The 14,876-nt window shown below is 38.3% G+C and overlaps 1 protein-coding gene across 5 annotated transcripts in view; it reads right to left on the bottom strand.

The window, feature by feature from the left end:
- Positions 1-557: 557 nt before the first annotated feature.
- The window catches only part of CFI (complement factor I), an 85,975-nt gene continuing 71,656 nt past the window's right edge, over positions 558-14,876 (bottom strand). For all 5 annotated transcript variants that reach the window (XM_073237184.1, XM_073237186.1, XM_037001174.2 and 2 more), the window contains 3 exons: positions 5,531-5,808; positions 2,238-2,342; positions 558-883 (listed from right to left, as the gene is read on the bottom strand). In XM_073237184.1, coding sequence (XP_073093285.1) covers positions 666-883; positions 2,238-2,342; positions 5,531-5,808 — 601 coding nt within the window. In that variant the 3' untranslated portion in view covers positions 558-665. The remainder of the gene's footprint in view (positions 884-2,237; positions 2,343-5,530; positions 5,809-14,876) is intronic.

Here is a 14,876-nt window from a genome sequence, read left to right as displayed (position 1 = left end):
CCACTGCAGCAGGGAGCAGGAGGCAATGAGAACGGTTAAGTGATTGTGCAGTTTGACACCAAGAAGGTTAGTGGTTGTGTTGTATTTGTGGAGAGGTTTAAGGAAAGGCTCAAGGAGAACTTGTGAAATGAGGAACTAAAGACAAATTTTTGAGACCTTTTAATACTTATGGAAGCAGAGAAACAGACCAAGAGTTGTGAGGTCAGTTATTCACTGTGACAAGTACTATGCCTAACAATTTACTTCAGTGTGTAGCTTCATTTTTTCATAATTCCAGTTTCCATTTTAAAGGTGGAAAATGGAACACCAAGAAGATAATAAATTGCTTGAGGCCAAGGAATTAGCAGGTGGTAGAGTTGGGATTTGAATATAGGTGTATGTGACTCCAGTGCCATTCATCTAGCTAGACTTTCAGTTAAGTCAATACACCACTCCTGTATGAAAGGATAATTTAATCGCATTTTCTAACAAATAAAATATATGTGCCTGACTAAAATATTTGAGAATTCTACAGCAAAATTCCAATATGGAATAAACTTTATAGAGATTTAAAAATGTCCAATAAAATTTGCTTTATTTTCTTTCCCTACAGAAGTGCTAATTATGCAGTATTTCGATTAAAATGGAATTCTTAAAAGAATAGAAAGAAGAGAGCAATTACAATTTTATACATTGTGCTGAGAAATAAGAGACCTTCCCACATGATGGCTGATCCAGTCAAAATAATTGGCCACTTTTGTATAGACACCTGGGAACTCCGGTTTTCCACAGTTTTCACCCCAACTGACAACACCCCAAACATAGGTCACATTGTTGACATCCGTACAGACTAAAGGGCCTCCAGAGTCTCCTTTACAGGCATCGATGGAACCATCAACTGTACCTGAGAAAGATAAAGGAAAAGCCATGTGTGCCTCCGTGGTCAAGGCTCTCAGGCCGACTCCCTGCCTCTCCCACCAATGTGCTTAGCGACTTTGGCTTTCTAACAATCTCCTAACAGGAAATAACACGTGCCCTCCCTTACAGGCCCTGGCAGAGCCTGGACTTGAACTCAGTCAGACTTCAGAGCTTATCCTCTTACTGTGATATTGCCACTTAGTAGATTTTGTGCTATTCTCCCCTTTTGTCCTTTGTGATCCTAAACTCCATTTTAAGATGGGAGCATACAGAAAATGGTCTGTTTACTTTCTTCTCACTTATATGACTTCCCAAGATTTTTAAATCACTGTATCCCGTTAGAGGATGTCAATAACTCTGCCTTTTTTGTAATACACTATAAACATTTCAAAAAGGCATCCTACATGCATGCACTGTCCTGGCTGGTACCTGGCCTCTGAGTCACCACTAGAAGCAGGAATTGCTCTAGCTGTGTTGGGTAGGGACTCTGTCATCACTATGCTATTAAAGGAGATGTGGTAGGAATCATAAGAAGTGCAATGATGTTTCCAAGGAAGGAGACTTTAGTTCCAACTGGATATATTTGAAATGACATCTTTTGAATTTTTATTTAGAAGTTTGGGTTTTGATCCTGGATGTATGACTTCTTATCCTAAGACTTTGGGTAAGACTGCTCTGCACCTTAATTTCCTCATCTATTAAGACTCCCAGTTTTGTAGATGAGGAAACTGGCTCAAGGTCACATACACAGTAATCGGTAAAACCTGGGATAGATACCCAGGCAGTCTGGTTCCAGAGTCTGTGCTCTTAGCTATCTTGCTATATTGCTATATGATAGCTTAAGGACAATTTTTACTCTTAGCATTAAAATGAGGGAACTTGAACTGAGGGGAATGATGTAACAGCTAAAAGGCCAAATGCAAAGGGTCAGGGCCCAGAGCAAGTAGGATGATCTGGTGGAGAGGAGAGATGTTTGGTAGGTACAGTTGACTCTTGAATAACATGGGGGTTAGGGGTTCTGATCCCCCAAGTAATAAAAAATCTGGGTATAACTTTTGACTCCCCCCAACACTTAACTAATAGCCTACTGACCTTACAGATAACATAAACAGTTGATTAACATATTTTGTATGTTATACGTATTATATACTGTATTCTTACAATAACGTAAGCTAGAGAAAGGAAACTGTTATTCAGAAAATTATAAGAGAAAATACATTTATACTAGTACTATACAGTATTTATTGAAGAACTATGCCTGTAAGTGAATCTGCACAGTTTAAACCCATGTTATTCAAAGGTCAACTGTATATATCTCAGAGAAACCACTCAGTGCTTACCTGCACATTCCATTTCTTTTTCAAAGTAGCGACCTGGGTAAAACCTAGAGCAGTTGTCTATTAGGTGAACTTCACCCCATTTAAGTGAATAGACTTTTTGGTTATCTAAACAAAATGAGAGAACAAGTAGACATTTAGAAGTCACAAGTAAGAAATCTAAAAAAATACATACTCTCATAATTTAGGAAATCATTAGGAATATATAAGAATATACATATTCTTTAATACATATATAAACTTTGAGGATAATTCACATTTTTAACCATATAGTGCAAATATCCTCAGTTTCTATAATTGTCTTTCTAAAGTAGGCAAGGGCATTTATTGAATAAAGGTCTGAAATCCTACTCACTTAGTAAAGAGCTGGATACTCTGAGATGAATGAGATAAACTCCTTCCCTGGTGATTGCTGAGTCCAGTAGGGAAACTAGGTAGGAGTCAGTGATCAGGTTTTCTCACATAAATAGCATCTATTTTTTTACAGTCCTTTATTTCCTTGAAAGTGGTTGTTAAAGCAAAAACAACTCTTTTAATCTAAGAAGTTAAAATGAAGAAACTACATATGAACTTATTAGTGCGTATGTGTTTTTGCCTGTCTGTGATGAACTCCATCTCCTAAGTGATTTGAAAGTGACTGAAAGGATTTAGGATTTCCTTCCCATTTAAGTTAGAAACTTGGAACTTCAACATTTTTCATCCAAGGAAAGAGAAAGGGTCAGGTACTGTTAATGAGGGACAGTCTAGGGAAGTGGAGAAAAACCTAAGAATGCAGGCGAGATGTCTCAGGCATAAGGGGTGAATCTTTGGTCCATATCGCCTCCTTCCTCTTTCCCAGCTTGCAGCAATCCTCATGCTCAAGGAGGGCAGTGGCTAGGTCTTGCTCATCCACTGCACCAGCACCCAGCCTTGTGCTAGCATGAAGTAGCTGCTTAATAAATATTTAAGTACTCGCTTAATCCATGAACTCAGTAATTCAATTATACACTAAACATCCTATGGCAAATAACTTACTTTCTCAATCTATAAACTACCATTTTTCTTCAAAAAAAAACTTTGAAAAATTAGAAATTTATTATATCCCCTAACTCAGGAGAAAACCTTCAAAAACTGGGAGCTCCTGTACTGTGTGAGCAATTTTTAATGACTCAGGAAATTGCTCCCTACCATGAACTCCTGTTTATGTACTTCTTGAGGCACTAGTCACATTCTGCTATCTAATGGCGGCATTCATGTATGATGGCTCCTATGTACTCTGTAAGTCCTATGAGAGCTGGCCTTTGTCTTTTAACCTGGTAGCTTCTGTACCCCTTGTTTGCTGACTGGATCCATATTTTTCATCAGTGAAATCCTAGCACTTTAGCATTACTATCTTGCATTTACAGTAAGGGCTCAATAAATGTGTTGAACCATAGTTGTTTAATAAATAAACCAAGTGCATAAGACCATATCTATCACTTTATAGAAGATACATGGAATAGAAGAACATGCTAAATGCCACATCAAATATGATCAGCCAAATTCAAGGTGTGGAGATACTAAAATAAGAATGACCCAGTTTCTTTAACAAATACATTTTAAATGAAAGGAAGGGCAATTGTTCTAGATTAAAAGAGATTTAAGAAAAAGAGCATCAAATACAATGTGCAAACTTTGTTTGGAAATAATCTGATTATAAAAATACTTTGTAAATAATTGAGGAATATTAAATAGCTGGTTATTGGATGATATTATGGAATCACTTTCATTTTGTTGGGCATGAGTGGTGTTTTCTTTTTGTTTTTAAGTCCTTATCTTATGGGTGAAATTATATATCTGGGACTCAATTTACTATACACCAGGAAAAAATAAATGTGTGTATGGGAGGAATATGTTGAATAGCTCTTGATTGTCCTTCAGATCCATTCTCTACCATTCAATGCCCTGCCTCTGCCCTCATCTGCCCTAAGGGCCTGTCCTGGAGGGAAAGCCCCAGTAGGAATCCCTTAGCCTCTATTTTCCAACTGAGGACCCCAGCAGAAGGGAGGAAGGGTAAAGAGAGGGGATAGCAAGATTGGGGCTGGCTGTAACTTTTGGCCCAAGGTCATTGCTTCTCTCAAGGCAGCCTGCTTTACCTGAGGTTCTTTCTCCTTCTGGTAACTTCTCCTTCCTCTTACACCTTTACATCTAGGACAGACTGAGTTCTGGTTTGTTAGTCCTGGGTTCCTGCATAGTCCTTGTGGATTCCCAAACCTCCCACCCATATTTTTATTATTAATTCCTTTATAAATAAACCTTCCTAATTATCCTATTGAGATTGAGATTGAATTTGATCCAGGAAGCTAAAACAAGAATGGTAAAATGTTGATAACTGAGGCAACTGGGTGATTAATAAGTAGGTTATTATACTGTTTTGTTTGTTTTTGTTTTGTATGTTTGTAAACATACATAATAAAAGTTTTTTTTTAAACAGAACAAATATAAAAAAATAATGCCTTCTGGATGAATTGGCTACTAATAAAATTTAGTATTTATTAAGTCTTAGGTATTCAAACATACCAAAAATCATGGTTAATTTATACATATATAATTTTCAATGAGCAATTATAAAGAGTGTGTTGGATTATGTAATTTAATTGTAATCTAACCTCCAATTTAGAAGGTCTTCCTAATAATTTGTATCTAAATGTCTACATCTCTTATTCATATGAATGTTCAGCTCAAGTCTTCTTAGAAGCTCAAGGAATGAAGTGTTTATGCTCTCTCTCTGTGGGATGGGGGCTGTGGGGCACAGAGGAAGAAGGAGGGAAGGAGAAAGCTGGGTTGTGAGGTCACTGACTCAGCAGATACTGTGCCAATCACTTTGAAAACCATTTTATCCTCCAACCATATCTCTCCAATACACCCAAAATGTCTATTATAGATTTCCTCTGCCACTATTTTTTTCTTGGTGAATGGTTACCCCTCAGTGTATGCTTCAGGAGTACAGAGTGTAGGTGTCCTTTGAAACTGGATCAGGACCGGCTACATAAGTTGAAAAGCCCAGTGAAAAATTAAAATGTGAGGTGGGATCCCTGCAAAAATTACTGTCATGATGGTGACAGCAGAGCAGAACACCAATTATGGATCCTTTCAGAGCCTGGGGTGCTGGGCAACTGTACAGGTCCCACATACTTGAAGCCAGCCCTGGCCAGACGCTCACTCCTCTGGATTTGATGCTGTTTCTCTCTGAGCATTAGGAGGGTAGCTCCTATGTATTTGTGTTCCCATTCATTTTCAGCTCCTGGATTCTGATTAACAAATTATAAAATATATACCTTTTTCTCGACCCCAGCCAGAAACGATGCATTTATCATTAGGTCCAAATAGATATGGAGACCAGGGCACACAGGCAGGGATGGAGTGAGGCAGTGAGCATCGTCTTTGGTTTGTGCGTGCTCTTAGTTCAATCAAAGCTATGTCATTTTGGTATGTGGATCCATCATAGTTTTCATGGATAATAATTTGTTTTGCCGACTGAATGATTAACTCAGAGTTAGGTCTTAACCAGTCTAGCAGTGATGTCCATATTTGGTAGCGGTGCATTTTACTGGTTCTGTAACAGAAAGGAAAAGAGAAATAAAATATGTTGAGGAAAAAAATAGTTATAAACATGGACTTCTGAAGCTTCATCTTTATATTTTCCCTTTTAGAGAGGACCTTTTCCATTTTCCCAGATTTTTTTAACCTTGTGATGAAACAGTATTATTAAATTTAGAGAAGAATTAAAGTCAATGGGTAAGTGAAGAGAGGAATAATCCATCTAACTGCTCAACATCAGGCACATAAAGAACTAGCTAACAACCAGAGATGCCCAGAAGTGGAATGAGTTGGCTGCCTCTGGAGTGACAGCAGCACCACTGAAGGTGTTTATGCAGAGAGCATATAACATCCAGCCAGAAATGTGGTTGAGGAAATGGGGAATCAGAGCACATACTCTCATTACTCTGCTGACCCCAAAGACTTAGGGCAAAGACCACAGCAGTCTTTACCCTGACCTTTAGGAGTGCCTTCATCCTAACATTGAATTGTATTTATTTGCTCACAAGTCTTTCTTCCTGTTAGACTATGTGACTTCAAGTCAAAGATGGGGTTTTATTCATTTATGGATAGATGCCTAAGCCTCATATTGTACCTGGAAGATAGTAGCTGTTTTAAAACCTGATTGAAATGAGGAATGAGCTAAACATTGCCTGTTCTTATGCTTCACTCAATTTTTATACCAATTTTCACCTTATGGTTTTCAGTAAATTGGACCTCTTAAATCATCATTTTCTCAGATAATCACCTTACAGTTAAGTAGTGATGTACTAGGAGCTAAGAGGCTGTCAGGATGCTTTTCAGAATGTCAGAATGGATGAAGCAGGAAGCAAGAGGCAAAGCTGTAGTACAAGATGATATTGGCAAAGGTAAGTAGGGCTCAGGTCATGGGGAGCCTAATGGGTCACATTAAAGCTTTTGTTTAAGTACTCTAGCAACAAAAGAGCCTGGCAAAGCAAGTGTCTGTCCTTTTCAGGCTCCCTAAGGGAGCAGTGGACCATGGCTCCACCAAAATTCATGACAAGATGTACTTAGGAAGTAGAAGCAATATAGACTAGACTAGTGAGAGTGGCAGTCCAAGATGGTGGCACAGGAAGACCCTGAACTCATCCCTTCCCACAGACACATGAAATCTACACCTCTATATATACGATTCCTCCTGAAGAACAACTGAGGGCTGATTGAACAGCTTCTGCACAACAAATTATAGAAGGACCACATAGAGAAGGGTAGGAGAGACAGAGACACAGTAATAACAAGAACCCCACCCCTTACATGATGACCTGCAGTAGGGAGGGATAGCACGGAGGGACCTGCGTGCAGATAACCTGCTCTGGGGCACAGCAAAAAAAGGATTAAAAGGGCAACTAGGCTAAAAGTGAGAGAGATTCATTTATTTATTTATTAACCCTCGGGCATCCACTAAATGGTGGGGGAGTGTTCTAAGACAATATCTGGGATCAGAGGCACCAGTGAGCACCATTGTTTATGTTTACCCTTCACCTTGATAGCACAGGTAGGATCAGGGTCCAGCTGCTCTCGCTGGCCTGCTAGGGATGTCCTACCAAGCCCCAGTCCCTAGCCCACTCTGCTCCAGCTGTCCCACCAAGGCAGGCCCAACATGGTACACACTGGGACTCCCCTCTCCAGGACAGCACCAACCCAGTCATCTGGCCAGGACTGCCCTGGCACCACATTTATTGGGACACCTCTGGCCTGTGCCCATTTCAGGTTCAGCTGTCCTACCAGGACAACTCTGGCATAGAGCACCTCAAGGACTCCCGGCCAATACCTACTTCTTCTTGAGCTCCAGCCATCCTATCAGGGCAACCCTGGAACAGAGCACACTCAGACCCCCTGGCCCATGCAACACTGGCCAGCAACAGCCAGGTACATGCAGTCTACATAGGGGATGCTCCTACACAAGGCCACTCCTTCAAGATGGGAAGAGGTAGCTGTTTCACCTAATTCACAGAAACAAACACAGAAAGTCAAAAAAAATAAGGAGACAGAAGAATACATTCCAAACAAAAGAACAAGATAAAGCCCCAGGAAAATAAAACAGAGATAAGTAATTTACCTGATAAAGAGATAAAAGTAATGGTCATAAAGATGCTCACCAAACTTGGGAGAATGCAGGGTCACAGTGGGAACTTCAAGAAAGTACAAACATAGGAAAGAACCAAATAGAGCAAAGAATAAAATAATGAAAGATAAACTAGAGGGAATCAACAACAGATCAGATGATACAGAAGATTTCAATTATTCAATTATGATTCAGAATTGAAGGAGAGAGAAAGAGTATCCCAGACAAGCAAAAACTTAAGGAGTTAATCACCACTTAAATGTGCTTTACAAGAAATGTTAAAGCATCTTCTTCAAGTGAAAAAGAAAAGGCAATAACTAGAAATAAGAAAATATATGAAAGAAAAAAATTTCACTAGAAAAGGTAAACATATAGTAAAGGCAGTAAATCAGCCACTTAAAAAATTAATATGACGGTTGAAGACAAAATCAACTAAAATTATAATAAGGGGCTAAGGGAAACACAAAATAAAACAAAAAATAAGATGTCAGAAACAAAACTTGGAGTGTGGAGTAAAAATGTAGTGCTTTTAGAATACATTTGAACTTAAATAACTATCAGCTTAAAATAGACTGCTATATATAAAGGTCAATATATATGAACCTCCTGGCAACCAAAAAAACTACAACAAATATACAAAAAATAAAGAGAAAGGAACCCAAATATAACAAAAAAAACCCCCATCAAAACAACAAGGTTAAAGAGAACAAAAGAAGAACACAGGAACAGAGAAGAATGGCAAAAACAACCAGAAAACAACTAGCAAAATGGCAATAAGTACACAACTGCCAATAATTATGTTAAGAATAAAAAAGGCTACATACTCCAATAAAAGGACACAGGGTGGCTAAATGGATCAAAAAAACAAGGTCCAATGGGAGGGAAAGGAGGGACAAGGGCGGGGAAGAAGAAAGGGGGCATTACGATTAGCATGTATAATGTGGGGGGAGGAAAGCGGAGGGCTGTGCAACACAGAGAAGACAAGTAGGGATTCTACAACATCTTACTACGCTGATGGACAGTGACTGTAATGGGGTTTGTTGGGGGGACTTGGTGAAGGAGGGACCCTAGTAAACATAATGTTCTTCATGTAATTGTAGATTGATGATAACAAAATAAAAAAAAGGGGGGGAAACAAGGTCCATCTATATGTTGCCTACAAGAGACTCACTTCAAAACTTCAAACCTAAAGACATACACAGGCTGAAAGTGAAGGGATAGAAAAAGATATTCTATGCAAATAGAAATGAAAAGAAAGCTGGTGTAGCAATATTCATATCAGACAAAATAGAGGTTAAAGGAAAAACTAACAAAAGACAAGTGCATTACATAATAATAAAGGGGTGAATCCAGAAGAGGATATAACGTTGGTAAATACTTATGTACCCAACATAGAAGCACCTAAATATATAAAGCAAATATTAACAGACATAAAGAGATTGACAGTAAGATAATAATACTAGGGGACTTTAATATAATAATAATAATTAATATAATAATAGTAGGTGACCCCACTTATATCAATGGACAGATCAACCAGACAGAAAATCAATAAGCAAACAGTGACTTTGAATGACACATTAAACCAAACAGACTTAATACACACACACATATACACAGAACATATTCTTTTCAAGGGCACGTGGAACATTCTCCAGGATAGATCACATGTAGGCAACAAAGTATAGATAAGACTGAAATTGTATCAACCATTTTTTTTACCACAGTGAAATGAAACTAGAGAAAACAGAAAAACGTGGAGACTAAACAGTATTTTACTAAATAACCAATAGGTCAATGAAGAAATCAAAGACAAAATAAAAAATACTTTGAGACAAATGAGAATGGAAACACAATTTACAAAATCTATGAGATATAGCAAAAGCAATTCTAAAGGGAATTTTATAGCAGTGAGGGCTACCTAATGAAACAAGAAAAATCCCAAATAAACAATCTAACTTTTTGTGTAAGGACCTAAAAAAAGAACAAGCAAAGCCCAAAGTTAGTAAAAGGAAGTAAAGAATGATCAGAGAGGAAATAAACAAAACAGAGACTAAAAAAAAAAAAACTGGAAAAAAGCAATAAAACTAAAAACTGATTCTTTGAAAAGAAAACAAAATTGATAAACCTCTAGCCAGACTCAAGAGAAAAAAAAAAGGGGGGGTCCCAAATAAATAAAATCAGAAATGAAAGAGAGTTTGCAGCTGACACCACAGAAATACAAAGAATCATAAAAGATGACTACAATTATATATCAACAAATCGGATAATCTGGAAAATTGGATAAATTCCTAGAAACACTCAACTCTCCAAGACTGAACCACAAAGAAATAGAAACTCTGAATAGACTGATTACAAAGAATAAAATTTATGAATTAGTAATTTTAAAACTCCCAACAAAAAAGTTCAGTACCAGACAGCTTCACAGATGAATTCTACCATACATTCAAAGACTATTTAGTATCTACCCTTCTCAAACTACTACAAAAAATGGAAGAGGAAGGAGAGCATCCAAATAATTTATACATCATTACCCAGATACCAAAACCAGACAAAGACACTACAAAAAAAAAGAAAAAAGAAAATTAAAGCTAATGTCTCTGATGAACATAGATGTGAAAATCCTCAATAAAATATTAGCAAACCAAATTCAACAATACATTAAAAGCATCATTCACCATAACCAAGTGGGATTTATTCCAGTGATGCAAGGATGGTTCAGTATCTGCAAATCAATCAGTGTGATACACCACATTAACAACAATTAGAACAAAATCATGATCATCTCGAATGCAGAAAAAGCTTTTGACAAAATTCAATATCCTTTCATGACAAATACTCTTAACAAAGTGGGTACAGAGGGAACATACTTCAACTTCACAAAGGCCATATATGACAAGCTGATAGCTAACATTACACTCAGTGGTGAAAACTGAAAGCTTTTCCTCTAAGTTCAGTAACAAGACAAGGATGCCTGCTTTCACCACCTTTATAAACATACACTGGAATTCCTAGCCACAGCATTTAGGCAAGAAAAAGAAGTAAAATACATCCAAATTGAAAAAAAAACTAGTACTGTCTCTTTGTGCAGATGATATGATATTATATATCTGGGAGGAGGAGCCAAGATGTTGGCATGAGTAGAACAGTGGAAATCTCCTCCCAAAACCATATATATTTTTGAAAATACAACAAATACAACTATCCCTAAAAGAGAGACCAGAAGATACAGGACAACAGCCAGACTACATCCACACCTGTGAGAACCCAGCACCTCGCGAAGGGGGTAAGATAAAAGGTGCGGCCCAGCGGGACCCGAGCGCCCCTCACCCCAGCTCCCAGTGGGAGGAGAGGAGTCGGAGTGGGGAGGGAGAGGGAGCCCAGGACTGCTAAACACCCAGCCCCAGCCATCTGCACCAGAGCGCAGACACACAGTGTGTGGGGTGCTGGATCCTAGGGAAAGGGGACAGTAAAACCTGCAAGAGGGTCCCACAGCTGGTTCCCCTGGGAGAGAGAAAAGCGAGTACTTTTTGAAAGTCTTAAAGGGACAGTGACCCCACCGCTGGATGGAAGCGTCCCGGGACACGTAGCCCAGCAGCTGGGAATCCTGGGGAACTCTGGGCACTCTAACCCCCTGGGTGCTAGTGCAGCTTAGAGGCCCCTCATGGCCTCCCACCCATTACCCCACTGGCGTGGCTCCGCCATAGTGGAGCAGCAAACTGAGGCTGGCCACACCCACATTAGCAGGGCAGAGCTTCTTTCACAGTGGCCAGGCAAGAATCAGAGACTCTGTCTGCATGCAGCTGCCCAGCACAAGCTGCTAGGGGTTGCCATTCTCCCAGGAGAGGAAGGCCACAAACCAGCAAGAAGGGACATTCTCCCAGCTGACACATGCACCAGCTCCTCACAACTACCTCTATCGCCATGAAAAGGCAGAAGAATTTGATCCAGACCAAAATGACAGAGACAACTTCTGAGAAGGAGCTTGGAGAGATAGACCTAACCAATCTTCCTGAAAAAGAATTCAAAATAAAGGCCATAAACATGCTGGTGGAGCTGCAGAGAAAAATACAAGAGCTAACAGACAAAGTAGGGAGGGAGAATACTGAAATAAAACAATATATGAAAGGATTTATAAGCAGAATGGATGAGATGCAAGAGGCCATTGATGGAACAGAAACCAGAGAACACGAATGCATAGAAGCTGATGCAGAGAGAGATAAAAGGATCTCCAGGAATGAAACAATATTAAGAGAACTGTGTGACCAATTCAAAAGGAACAATATCTGCATTATAGGAGTACTAGAAGAAGAAGAGAGAGAAAAAGGGATAGAAAATGTATTTGAAGAAATAATTGCTGAAAACTTACCCTAACTGGGGGAGGGAATAATCGCTCAGACCATGGAAGTACACATAACTCCCAATGGAAGGGAACCAAAGAGGACAACACCAAGACACATAATAATTATAATGGCAAAGATCAAGGACAAGGACAGAGTTGTAAAGGCAGCTAGAGAGAGGAAAAAGGTCACCTACAAAGGAAAACACATCAGGCTATCATCAGACTTCTCAACAGAAACCTTACAGGCCAGAAAAGAATTACATGATATATTTAATGCAATGAAACAGAAGGGCCTTGAACCAAGAATACTGTATCCAGCACGATTATCATTTAAATATGAAGGAGGGATTAAACAATTCCAAGACAAGCAAAAGTTGAGTGAATTTGCCTCCCACAAACCACTTCTACAGGGCATTTTAAAGGGACTGCTCAGATGGGAGCAATCCTAAGGCTAAACAAATGTCACCAGAGAAAATAAAATCACAGCAAAGAAAGCAGACCAACCAAATACTAACTAAAGGCAAAAAATAAAATCAACTACCCACAAAAGCAGTTAAAGGAAACAAAAAAGAGCACAGAATAAAGCACCCAACATATAAAGAATGGAGGAGGAGGAATAAGAAGGTAGAGAAATAAAGAATCACCAGACAACATCTATAATAGCTCAATAAGCAAGTTAAGATAGGCAGGAAGATACTAAAGAACCTGACCTTGAACCTTTGGTAACGACCAATCTAAAGCCTGCAATGGCAATAAGTACATATCTTTCAATAATCACCCTAAATGTAAATGGACTGAATGCACCAATCAAAAGACACTGAGTAATAGAATGGATAAAAAAGCAAGACCAATCTATATGCTGCTTACAAGAAACTCACCTCAAACACAAACACATACACAGACTAAAAGTTAAGGGATGGAAAAATATATTTCATGCAAACAACAGGGAGAAAAAAGCAGGTGTTGCAGTACTTGTATCAGACAAAAAAGAATTCAAAACAAAGAAAGTAACAAGAGATAAAGAAGGACATTACATAATGATAAAGGGTTCAATCCAACAAGAGGATATAACCATTATAAATATATATGCACCCAACACAGGAGCACCAACATATGTGAAACAAATACTAACAGAACTAAAGGAGGAAATAGAATGCAATGCATTAATTTTAGGAGACTTCAACACGCCACTCACTCCAAAGGATAGATCCACTGGACAGAAAATAAGTAAGGACACAGAGGCACTGAACAACACACTAGAACAGATGGACCTAATAGACATCTATAGAACGCTACATCCAAAAGCAACAGGATACACATTCTTCTCAAGTGCACAAGGAACATTTTCCAGAATAGACCACATACTAGGCCACAAAAAGAGGCTCAGTAAATTACAGAAGATTGAAAATCTACCAAGCAACTTTTCAGACCACAAAGGTATAAAACGAGAAATGAAAACAAAAAGGCTCACAAACACATGGAGGCTTAACAACATGCTCCTAAATAATCAATGGATCAATGAACAAATTAAAATAGAGATCAAGGAATATATGGAAACAAATGACAACAACAAAACAAAGCCACAACTTCTGTGGGACGCAGTGAAAGCAGTCTTAAGAGGGAAGTATATGGCAATTCAGGCATACTTAAACGAAGAACAATCCCAAATGAATAGTCTAACATCATAATTATAGAAATTGGAAAAAGAAGAACAAATGAGGCCTAAAGTCAGCAGAAGGAGGGACATAATAAAGATCAGAGAAGAAATAAATAAAATTGAGAAGAAAAAAACAATAGAAAAAAATCAATAAAACCAAGAGCTGATTCTTTGAGAAAATAAACAAAATAGATAAGCCTCTAACCAGACTTATTAAGAGAAAAAGATTATCAACACACATCAACAGAATCAGAAACAAGAAAGGAAACATCATGATGAAACCCACAGAAATACAAAGAATTATTAGAGAATACTATGAAAACCTACATGCTAACAAGCTGGAAAACCTAGAAGAAATGGAGAACTTCCTAGAAAAATACAACCTTACAAGACTGACCAAGGGAGGAACACAAAATTTAAACAAGCCAATTATGAGCAAAGAAATTGAAGTGGTAATCAAAAAACTACTTAAGAACAAAATTCCCAGGGCCAGATGGATTTACCTCAAAATTTTCTCAGACATACAGAGAAGACATAATACACATTCTCCTTAAAGTTTTCAAAAAATAGAAGAGGAGGGAATACTCCCAAACTCATTCTATGAAGCCAACATCACCCTAATACCAAAACCAGGCAAAGAAACCACCAAGAAAGAAAACTACAGACCAATATCCCTGATGAACGTAGATACAAAATTACTCAACAAAATATTAGCAAACCGAATTCAAAAATACAGCAAAAGGATCGTACACCATGACCAAGTGGGATTCATCCCAGGAATGGAAGGATGGTACAACATTCGAAAATCCATCAACATCATCCACCACATAAATAAAAAGAAAGTCAAAAACCACATGATCATCTCCATAGATGCTGAAAAAGCATTCAACAAAATTCAACATCCATTCATGATAAAAACTCTCAACAAAATGGGCATAGAGGGCAAGTACCTCAACATAATAAAGGCCATAGATGATGAGCCCACAGCCAACATCATAC

Source organism: Manis javanica, chromosome 5, assembly GCF_040802235.1.
Source record: "Manis javanica isolate MJ-LG chromosome 5, MJ_LKY, whole genome shotgun sequence".
Taxonomy (NCBI): Eukaryota; Metazoa; Chordata; class Mammalia; order Pholidota; family Manidae; genus Manis; species Manis javanica.
The sequence above is the reverse complement of the archived record's forward strand: the minus strand, read 5'-3'. Positions and strand labels throughout refer to the sequence as shown.